Raw genomic sequence first — 12,123 nt, 5'->3', positions numbered from 1 at the left:
AACCTGGAATACACTTATCATACATGGCTTTCCCAAGGATTATAATTATTGCCCATGAAGTCTTAGAATGCTCGGTCAAATACTTCTCGCAGTATCATCTCATCTTCACCTTCTTCGATTCTTCTCATTTTATGATTCTGTCCTTAGTTTTCCCTTATAGCGACCCTTTATATTTCCTTCAACCTATTTTCCGCTTTGCTTAGTACTGGCTTACCATCTGAGCTTTTGATATTCATGAAGCTACTTGTTTCCATCAACGGGCTGTTTAATTTTCGTGTAAACGGAGTTTCTTTTCCCTAGTTATGCATGCTTTTGTGGCCTATCATTCGTCATCTATCCATTCCTCCTTAACTGTTTTGCACTGGATACCATTTTTGGGCGACCTAACAGGAACTGAATAATCGACTAAAATTTTTAGACAGGAAGAAATGGTCAGTGGTATAAAATCTGTTGAAAATGTGCTTAAGTGAAAAACACCATCTACCGTTACTATCATGTGTCTGGGTAGATCGCCTCCGTCAGAAGTTCTCATCCTGCCATCACTTTCTCCAGTTCATTTAAATGAAGATAGTTTTCTTCTGTTGTACACGTCTTCCCTACAATTTCTTTCAGCGGGTGTCATTCGTGCATCTGATTTTTCAGAAGATTTATGTCGATATTTACTGACCTTAGGCAATGATTCTCTATTAGCTTGCGTTGGAACTGAAGGTAAGCAGTACTTTACAAAAATTTCCACAGGCATTGCTCATTGAAGACCTCGTACTACCTGAGACATCAATCTCCCTTATCTCAAAGTTCCTTTATAGCCCTCATCCGTCTGTATCGTTTCGACCCTCAAGCCTTGGATCACCGTATGTAGTGCTAGAGACGCGCAGCCTGAAGACAACCAGGCACCAGTTAAATTCGCACGTCGAGGAGTTTTTTTGCCTGTTTCCCCTAGCGTGAGAGTTTCACGCAAACAGTAATTTACTCTTAATTGTACTTAGTCACTGAAATGTCTCTTAACATAGCAAGCAGTGAATTGTCATTCTCGAGACTGAGGGAGAGTGACACGCTTCGCAGGTGGCGTGGGCACGGCCGTGGCGCAGGTGGCTCGGACGGTGCCGCTGGTCACGGTGCTGGGGACGGCCTCGGAGTCCAAGCACGACAAGCTGTGGCGCCTGGGGGTGAACGGCGTGTACCGCCACGAGGAGGACTACGTGGAGCGCATCCTGAGCCTCTACCCTGAGGGCGTCGATGTCGCCATCGTCCGGAGTGGAGGGGCGGATACCGAAAAATTCCTGAGGCTGCTCAAGCCTTGCGGAAGACTGATCACTATCGGTGAGTACGCGAATTGCTGGTCTGTCACTAAATTGTTCTTAAGACAGTTCTAAGATGTTAATCCTCTCAATCGTTAACTCTGGCAAGATTTAAACACCATTTAAACAATGTTACTTCATTGCAAAACGGCAGTTCATGCCACACTGTTTCGTCTGTAAAGACGAACCATTTTTGCTACTTTTTGAACGAAATCTCAACAACTTAATTACTCTGGCGTCAGTATTAGGTTGGTGCGTAAGTTCCTAGCGTTTTTGTACTGAACGCTGGTATTCTGGTTACAATGTCTTATTTGTACTTTTTGTTTGCGCTTGCCCCCCCCCCCCTTCCCCCCGCCCCCTTCGCTCTTTGCCTGCGAGTTTATATTTTGGCATTTCCACTTAGAGGTATGGTGGAGGTGTGGACACTACAAAATGGAGTGCCAAGAAAAGAAATTGGAACATTTTACACATATTCTCCTGTTTGAGTTCAGTAGATAGATGATAGCAGTTGAGGTAGCCAGAAACATTTGTACTGTGTATGGGGATAATTCCATTGGACAGGGCACGGCGAGAAGATGGTTTTTCTCGTTTTGAGGAGGGTCCTTTCGATCTCCCTAGACGTTGAAGACTTTAAAGATATGAAGATCGATTAAACGCATTAATCTACAATGATCCACTCAGTCTATTCCAGAAGTAGCAAAAGGGATAAATAACGATCATTCCACTATCGTGCGATGCGTGCATGCTTTAGGGTCCATAAATCGGGCGTATGAATACCGCATGTTCTAAGCCAAAATCATAAAATTCACTGGATATGTGAAAATTGCTGCTCGTCATGGATTTGCTCTGAAGCCACATACGGTCCCTATCCTGAATAGTTCCTGGTGGCAAGAAATGTCTTCATGGTAACATTAGGAAAACGCAGAAATAATTGAGGCCAAAGCAGCAACTCCTCGTACAAAGAACTGCGCGTATCCTCAAAATATGTAATCAAGTGGAACAGGGACAATGTGGTTTACTAAGAGTTGCTTTCACAAGGTAGAGACGTCTTGCACACGCTGTCTGAGAACAGCCAGGACGACTGTGTTGAGTGGTGCTAACCGCCCGCAATTTGCTACACTGACCAGAAACTCTATAGAGGAGTTTGCTTGGGAAGTTATACCGCGCTCATCTATTCAATGATCTTGGAACCTCGGATTTTCACATTTTCGGCTTTCTATCGAACAGCCTTCCTTTCCGGATGGATATGCGCTCCGAACATGGCTCGACGAGTTCTTCATACCTAAAGCATGTGATACCTACAGTCGCAGAATAGGAAAATTATACCAGCGTTAGCAAACTATGTAAATAGTGAGAGTATGTTAAGAGTAACGTGTGTTGTCTATCTGTCAACTTACGGAAAAACGCTACGAATTTATGCACCAACCCAATACTTACGGCAGTGCAGAAGTTACGTTTCGACTGGATTAAAACTGTATAGATGGCAACAATATTTCGGTAGTGATCTGTTCAGACTTCACGTAGTGATCTTCAGGAAATGAGCGTCTGGCTGCTACTGCTGGCGGCTCCTCGGATGTTCAGGCGGCAACAAGATCGTAAGGATCGCTTCTACATGAAGTCTAAAACTGTTACTAATAAAATATTTTTGCTTCCTAGAACGTTTGTTTAACCCATCTGTCAACATATCGCTGTTACTCCTCCGGACCATTTTGACCAAAGTTAAATTAAGGTTCGACTAGCACACAAATGGTCGCAACTGATTACCTATATTAATGGGTTGAATTTCTTACATTGCCGTGATCCATTGATCCCTCTTTGGTCACTAAATTCGTTTCTCACGGATGGCCAAAACTATCTTCACACTAGACATGTGGATCAACGTGAAATCACACTTAAATTTAATTTCCGTTACTATGTATGGGTCTTCATCCTATGGCCGTTTCAAATTGCTGATTTAGATACACATCTCATTTGAAACCAAACTGTGATACAAGGTGGATGGAATTTGTGCACAAGTCAGATTTCCTCGTGCAATACTGGTGTTACCCCAAGTTGCAATGGGATCTTGAAATAATTCATAGAAAAACCCTGCTGTGGATACTGCTGCAACTGATGTCTAATTTACCTTCATATAGCAGAGATATGTATTGGTTTCAGGCTCGGACAGTACGGCTACATACCCAAGAACTATTACGATGACACTGCAGAGACCAACTTGGGACACAAAATACGTGTCTTCCGCTGAGTTAGTGAACAAGAATGTTATCGTCGCTGGTCTGAACGTTGGAGATATGATTAAGAATCATTCATACGATGTACAAATAATGCTGGACAATGTATTTGACCTATATTTCCAGGAGAAGATAAAACCTCAAATTCATTCCGTTTTACCATTTGAGAAGGTGAGTACCTTTCAAATGAAACAACCAATTTGCGTTGAACATTATTGCATGAAAAGCCCTAAAATAGATGTGGGAAGGCAGATACGTAATTTTAGGTGGGATAGAATAAAATGCGTTAATGTTAAGATATTTTACTATTGTTACTATTGTCACCGTTAAATTACTGGTAACATTTAAACATAACTTCAAAAATTGCAGCTAAGACAGTCAGCAGTTGCACACGCACACGCACACGCACATTTCCTTTTGAGGGTCGTAACGAACAGGTAATGACTGCAAGCGACATTATGTGTGCATTTGTTTGTTTCTTCCCCTTTACCTCTCCTTTCAGTGGGCAGAATATTATTCACTGGTTCTTTAACAGATGTCCTGTCATCCTGTTCTAAGCTTTATCCGCAAGTTTCTTCCTCCACAGATTCTGCTTAGAGCCACCTCATTCCTTACATTAGCAATCTACCTGATGTTCAAGAGTCTTCTGTAGGAATACATCTCAATACTTAGATTCTCTTCTGTTCCGGTTTTTCCAATTTCCGTGATCCCCTACCATACAATGCTGTGCTCAGAACGTATGTTCTCAGAAATTTCTTCCGCAAATTAAGTCCCATGTTTGATACTGATAGTCTTCTCTTGGCGGGAATGCCTCTTTGCCTGTGCTAGTCCGCCTTTTGTCCTTGCATTGTAATTCCTGAACTTTCACTTCATGACCCAGTTTCGTGTTCAGGTTTTGCTATTCTCATCACTTTAGCCTTTCATCAAATTATTCTCAACCCACGTTCTGTGTATCGATCAAACTTTCCATTCCTCAAACAGATCCTGCACTTTATCACCTTCTCTGAGGTTAGCAACACCGGGGACTATCACAATTATGCCTTTCATCCAAAATTTTAATCCCGCTCTTCAACCCTTCTATTTACATAATTACTGCTTCGATGTACGGAAGTAGGGGGCGAAAGACTGTGCCCAATTCCAATCCCAGCACTTTGTTTTTGGTCTTAGTCTCGTTATTACCTCTTGTTTCTTGTACATACTGGTACCCGTCTTTCCCCATAGCTTACTCCTATTCTCGGAATTTCGAGTATCTTGCGACATTTTACTCTGTAGAGCGCTTTTACCAGGCGACAAATGCAATGAACGTCTCGTGATTTTTTTTCTTCAGTATTGCTCCCATTATCAACCGCAACGTCACAACTGCCTCCCTTGCCTTTACCTTTCCTAAAACCAAACTGATCGTTTAAGAGATCATCAATTTTCTTTTTCCATTCTGTTTGTTGCTCTTCTCAGCAGCTTGGACGTTTGAGATGTTACGCTGATAGTGAGATAGTTTTCGCACTTACCTGCCCATGCTGCCTTCGGAACTTCATAGGTATTTTCCGAGAGTATGACGGTACATCGCGGGTCTCACAGATTTTACACACTAACTAGAATAGTGATGCGGTTGCCACTTCACTTAATGAGTTTAGAAATTCCAATAAAATGTTACCTAACACATTTGCTTGGAGCTGAAGTTGCCCCGAGCTCCTTCAAATTCTAACTCCGACACCCGATACCCTTGTCATCCACATAAACTCCAATTCTTCTTCTTCTTCTTATTCTGCTGTCACGACATCAAAGTCCCCATAGAGGATACTGAGGAGAAATTAAGAATTGGGGAATGTGTTCCACCCGGGAACAGCTCAGGTCCCACAGGGGAAAAGTTTCTGTGTATTTATGAGGCAGCTCCAAATAATTCTGCAGCTGTCTCGCAATGCAAATTTTGTAAAAAGTTACTTATTTTGGAACCCAGAGTATTAGATTAGTACTTGTTCCATAGACCATGAATAAGACACTTCGGAATGATGTGGAACGTGTCAGGTTAATAATAGGTGTCTATACAGTATATTACATTACACAAAATATTACATGACACTTGATATTTTTAATTTTTTGTAAGGTTTGGGGAAATTACCCACTTAATATACCCAAAAACCATCTAATGAGTAAGAGTTAACATCAGGAAATTCTTTCAGTTTCCTTCTAAATGCTATATGGCTCTCAGACTTTTGATGAAATTAGGTAAGTGACCAAAGACTTCTGTAGCAGCATAATTTACCCCTCTTCTGAGCCAAAGTTAGATTTAACCGTGAGAAGTGAAGATCATCCTTTCTCCTAGTGTTGTAACCATTTTAAGACGTGTTTGTAAATTGACCAGCAGTTCCCTCACTCCATAAGAATTCAAAAGAGGACGAAAACTTAGAGAGCAAAGTGTGTGGGAACTTGTGCTAAGGACATGAGGCCATTCAGTAGTATACAGGCTTTATGAATTCAGGGCAAATATTGAAACAGGAGAAAATATGGCTGTGGGTGTGAAAAACCACATTAGATAGTATTTAACGTAGTGCGAAGAAAGCTTATTGGAGAAGAAAGCTTATTCCAAACCTCTCCTTTTTAAATTAACATAATACGAAAAATTTACTTCATGTATAGTGCAATGTATTTAGAGAATACTTCGACCACTTAGAATGAACGCAGCGAACCCACTATACATGTTCTGGAAAAAGTAATCGCTTTGTGTAACTAGTGTTAAGAGGGTAATCCCAAAAGTAAGGTCTCCTATTTTTTTATAAGTGCAGAACTCTATGTGGCAGTTCGTCACACTGTTACAAAGAGTTCTTCACGCGCTGTGTGTAAACATGCACACGCCGCGCTGAGGCGCTCAGTCTTGGCTTGGCAGCCGTTGAGAATGGAGCCCCATTTGGATGTTACCGCGAAGTGCGCGCAATTATTCGGTTTTGGAACGCAAAGGGCACTGCGCAGATTTAAATCCATCGCCAATTGTCGGAAGTGTATGGAGAGTCGTGTATGGATGTCAAAAATGTTCGTAAATGGTGTAGTGTTTGCAGCTGGTCGGACCGAAATTCACGACGAACAAAGGAGCGGAAGACCGTCAATTTGTGAGGAGACAGTGTTGAAAGTTGAGCAAAGCATGCGTGAAGATCGGCGGATCACCCTGGATGATCTCTGCACGTTGGTTCCTGGTGTTTCCCCAAACACCGCTCACAGAATTTTAACGGAAACATTGAACCACCGGAAGGTGTGCGCAAGATGGGTGCCACACATGCTTGACTTTCTGAACAGCATGGCGGCGAGCGGGTATGACATGGGCATACAAATACTGCCACAGCGTCTACAAAAATGCTTAGACAGAAATGATTGTCGAAAAATAGCTAAATATTGAAGCTGTAAACTGATGTAAACCATTGTAGAAATAAACAGGTCTATGTACTTACAAAAAATAGACCCTACTTATGGGATTACCCTCGTATATTTGACTGAAACACTAAAATTTACAGATCCAGAATTCTAAGACCTTACTTTAGTTGCTGTTGCAGTGTAATAGTGGTCTTCAGGTTCTTACGAGCAAAGAATCTCGACTTTGAGATGATTATGGTTACTACAGAAAGCATATATTACAGATGATCTGATGACAGGTCGAAATGGGAATAGCGAGTATGTCGAAAGAGTTAAGTTGCAGAGAAAGCCGTTCATATCGAAATAAACTCCAAATAAGCGGAAAAGGAGACCAATAAAATCCACCATTTTACTACCTACAATGACCCAAAATTTTTTTCCATAAACGTGCGAATCCTACTCATGACACTAATGAAAACGTACAGGATAAACTGTCATGTAGTGAAGCGGTGCGGGAAGACAGGCAGGCCAGAAAGAGTCCCTTAGCCTGCTTTGGTTAGGACACAGCGTGGATTGGATGGGACTAAAACAGCCTGCCTGTTCTGCTTCTAATGTGCAGCAGCTTGCCTGCCTGGCTAACAAACACGGACAGGTTAAAAGCTGACTGCTGACTGACTGCGATTATAGCGCTGCCGTGGAAAGGAACTTTGTGTTACCTCGTATCATCTAATAATTTTTTAGCGTGTTCTGGCAATGAAAGTGGAAGACCATTTACGTACGAGGCGTGTTTTTAAGTACCGTTTTGAAATTAAATACAGACGTGCTAAGATCTCAATTTTATTTTTACATGAAAGTCTGTACCTTAATCTACGCACTGACGCCATTAGTCTGATTCTTCCTTATTTACGTTGTGTACTGAGTGTTACGAGGCCTCCGATAACCGTGAGTCCCGCCGACTGCTAAGTACGGCTGTTCTAAGATTTCTTAGTGCTAAAGGCCTAAAAGCAATCGATATTCATTGAGATCTGTGCAGTTTACGGAGAAAACATTGAGTGATGGAATGGTAAGAAAGTGGGTGAGAGCATTTACAGATGGCCGCGCAAATGTACATGACGAACAACGGAGTGGGCGTCCTTCGGTCGTTAATGAAAGTTTGGTGCAGGAAGTGGACAATAAGGTGAGAGAAAACAGACGCTTTATGATTTCCTCCTTGCGGGATGACTTCACTGATGTTTCTCGTAGTGTTCTGTATGGCATTGTGACCGAGCACTTAAAGTACTGAAAATTGTGCGCACGTTGGGTACCGAAAATGCTGACGGATGTGCACAATACCAAACGCTTAGGCAGTGCATTGACTTTCCTTTAGCGGTACCGCAACGACGGTGATTTCTTAAGCCAAATTGTTACGGGCGATGAAACATAGGTGGCCTAAGTCACACCAGAATCAGAGCAACAGCCCATGGAAGTTGAGCAAGGGCATCGTTTTGCTGCAAGACAATGTCCGTCCGCATGTGGCGAGTCAGACCAAAGATCCCATCACATCTTTTCGATGGGAAACTAGATCATCCTCCGTAAGGCCCCGATCTTTCGCCCAGTGACTACCATCTGTTCATTTGAAGAAACACCTGGGCGGTCAGCATCTTAAAGACGATGACGAAGTCAAAACAGTGATTATGCAGTGGTTAACAAGTCAGGCGGCAGACTTCTATGAGGGGAATATTCAAAAACTGGTACAACTTTGACAAGTGCCTCAGTATTGACGGAAATTATGTAGAAAAGTAGATTAAGGTACAGGCTTTGAAACACCCCCGTTTTGTGGGGTGTTGGGTTTTGTGTGATTTACGGAAGCCGCCAAACAGTTAATTATGATTATATGACCGTGTGCTTAATGGATGAAAGGCTATCTGTTTTTCTTCTGTAGTTTCGGGGGCATTTCAACCGAGTGCTGCTGTTCTGAGATGGAATAGTTAATGATTGAAAGTTTGTCTATTATTAAAGACCATAACGGTTACGATGTACAAACTGATAGGTATTTTCTACTAAAACAAATTCTGAGGCAGTTGCTACCTTCGCCTTAGTCTAATTACAGTTATCTTTTTATTGGTTGTTGATTTTAAGTACTTCTCACACGCAATGATGATGATTAAGTCACAACAATCTTCACTGCAATCCATAGTTGTTTCTGGCCGACGCGGTTGACGCGAAACACGTAATTCGGCACTTGTCACTTTTGTTTCATATCACTCGCGAATCTGTATTAGTGAGGGTCAACCCCACGACGATCAGGGGGACGCGCTCACTCGTCATACTCCGGTGAATGTACCCTTTACTACTCACTCGACCGCCATTCTTGCTCGTCTCTCCAGTACCATACTCACTAGACACTCGTCTCACTGCCTCCTGCAGAGCTCGACAAGCTACTCCTGTGCGCTATCGACCTGGATGTCGGATACTAATATCTGTGGGATCACAGATCTCTTACAGCTTTCATGTAAAAATAAAATTGATATCTTAGCACGTATTTTTTGATTTCAAAACGGTACTTATTTAAAAAACACGCCTCGTATATTAACAGAAGACCCAAAATAGAATCCAGTGGAGTAGAGCAGTAGTATTCGGTTCCGGCCACACATCACGATTGCTTTGTTGTCAGATGACGGACGGCCTCGAGCTGCTGTGCAGAAGGGAGAACTTCGGGAAGGTCCTGCTGGTCGTCCAGGACGAGTTGGACCACCCGGTGGCGTTCGGCTGGCGGGTGCCCAGTCCCCCGAAACCTATCCCCGGCGCCGTGACGTGGGACCGACTCCAGCGGAGGGTCGAGGCGAAAGTAATCTGCAAGAGGAAGCTGAAGTACTGGGCGAGGCAAGCGGAGACGGCAGCCGCTGGGGCGCTGGAGGAGACTGAGGAAGAGAATGCTGGCGATAAAGACGACGACGATGACGACGACGACGACTCTATGTTCACGGAGCTGGAGGCGAGTGTGGCCGCAGAAATGGTTAAAGCGATCAGCGAGTCTGAAGCTGAAGGGAACGCGAGTTTCTGAAATTTGTCTCTTCCAGTAGAGCCTTTCGCGAAATCGTCCAGAGATCTCCGGAATATTTTATTTTACGACATTAGTACGTCTTTTATTGTTGGATAAGGAGACAATACAAATGTACCTTAAGCATCTCTGCCAAATGTTACCATTCAGTATTTCGTTTTAAGTGTTACTTGTATGGTTTTTATGAGCATGCAACAAATAAAATATTTTGCATGCTGTATTGCATTCGTCCATTACTTTCATATTTTCTGGCTCCTTAAAAGTACTACTTAATACCTCACACAAGCAGCTTGTGGCTAGTATAGTATTTACAGCCACACTTTGAGCGTGCAGAGTGTATAGTGAGGCGACATTCTCTTCGCATGGTGCACGTAGCAAAAGCACGTTTTCGAGAAGCAAGTCTTACTCAGAAATGGATAATTAGGCCTGCTCACCGTAAGGTAGGTTCACAATTAATATGAAGCATTGTTCACACAGGCAACAGGTGATGTCACAGCGTGTGCCGTGACAGTTAATACGGAAGTGGCGCAGTGGCCCGCTGTTGACTCGCGTTCCTGCGGCAGTCCTCCAGTGGCAAAGCGTGTAAGACGGTTTCACTGTATTAATTCGCAGCTCAAATTGTAGCTCAAGAACTCAGTGCACCATTCACAAAACATGCTGTTCATTTTTGGAACACAACCTACAACCAGCTTAGAGACAGAAGTGATGACACTTTCTGCAGGACCTGACAATTTTGCAGGACAATGCTCAAGCACGTACAGTGCAACTTGTTACTGATTCGTTTGACTGGGGCTGCCAAGTGCTATACCACCTACTGCACATCCCCTGACTTAAGCCCTTGATTTCAGCTCAACTTCTAAACTGAAGAAAACACTTCACGGCATTCGCTTCATAACTGCTGCAAATTAGTCGGGCAATAGACCGCGTCGCTCGAACTGTCAACACAACTGGCACTGCTGAGAGTATGTTAAGACTTCGACATCGCTGGCAACGGGTTATACACAATGCTGGTGACTACTTTGAAGGTAAGGAAAACTTTGAAACATGTATCTATTTTGTACGAGCTGTAAATAAATAGTTGCCAGTATTAGTTACAACCCTCGTATATGTTAGGAAAAATGAAAATTATAAATTTGTTATAAATGTTCATTTTCCTCTAAGTATGACTTCATAATAATACATACAGGATGGTAAAATGTTAATATTTGGTGTTCACAACTGTGAAGCGAAATTTCTAACTATCCGAAAGTTCTTTAACAGTGAGATGGTTGTCTATATCCGATAAAATACAAACAAATATAGTTGGTGCCAGAGATACCTATTAACACGCTCACTTATAAGAGTTTCCACGATCAACAAGCCAGTGCGGGTAACGTTTACAAGCGGCGCGTTCGCTGGTTGAGTACTCAGTTTAGTTTGTTGCGCTGTGCACTCGTGTTAGTACAAGTAACCAACGAAATATCACGTAACGGTTTCCTGCCTGCAGCTGTATTTTTTTCTTTAGTCGTCTGTGTTGTGCACTGTTTGCAGCGGGGCGAATCAACCGACAGCGGGGCCTTCTAAATCGAAGAGAGTACGAAGAGCGAACAATGTCACGTACAAGAAGGTGTAATTAAATAGACGACGAACACTCACTTCACTTAACGAAGGTTTATTCAGCACTTGCACATAAAAGAGCGCGGAGCGAACTGCCTCCGGCCAGAACACACTGTGTGTGTGTGTGTGTGTGTGTGTGTGTGTGTGTGTGTGTGTGTGTGTGTGTGTGTGTCAGAACATTAGAGTGCCATGACTCTTGACGTCTTTGGATACTTCTAGAATGTTCTCGAACCTAATACACGAATTATAATTTTACAGTTCAGGTGAGTTTTGAACTCACGACCCCTCGCATCCGTCGGCCGTCGTAATTTAATGTTGTTGTTATTATTATGTTGACTGATGCCAACTTACATGGTGGGCCTTAATAAAAGTATTTCATTTTTTATTTACAATTAAATGCTTTTGTGAAGGTCTCCTTTTTAACAATATTAATCTTAAATTTGTTACGTTAATAAATGTTATTCGCTGAATCTTAAAACATAAGTATATAAGTTGAGCAATGGAATAAACTTTTCATATTTTCTCGGCTAGTCAGCTCACTTTAAAGCAAATATCTTTAGTTATTAATTAAAATTTCGGCCCACACGCGCGCGAGAGTATTTCCTCTTACATCTGTTAA

The 12,123-nt window shown here is 42.5% G+C and overlaps 1 protein-coding gene across 1 annotated transcript in view; it reads left to right on the top strand.

The window, feature by feature from the left end:
- Positions 1-10,047, top strand: part of LOC126188470 (synaptic vesicle membrane protein VAT-1 homolog) — a 50,839-nt gene extending 40,792 nt beyond the window's left edge. Inside the window, exons 6-8 of the mRNA XM_049930074.1 lie at positions 1,063-1,320; positions 3,456-3,700; positions 9,522-10,047. Of these exons, the coding sequence (XP_049786031.1) occupies positions 1,063-1,320; positions 3,456-3,700; positions 9,522-9,911 (893 nt within the window). The 3' untranslated portion in view covers positions 9,912-10,047. The remainder of the gene's footprint in view (positions 1-1,062; positions 1,321-3,455; positions 3,701-9,521) is intronic.
- The last annotated feature ends 2,076 nt before the right edge of the window (positions 10,048-12,123 follow it).

The sequence above is a fragment of the Schistocerca cancellata genome, chromosome 5, assembly GCF_023864275.1.
Source record: "Schistocerca cancellata isolate TAMUIC-IGC-003103 chromosome 5, iqSchCanc2.1, whole genome shotgun sequence".
Taxonomy (NCBI): Eukaryota; Metazoa; Arthropoda; class Insecta; order Orthoptera; family Acrididae; genus Schistocerca; species Schistocerca cancellata.
Note: the sequence above shows the minus strand (reverse complement) of the source record. Positions and strands in the feature narration are given on the sequence as shown.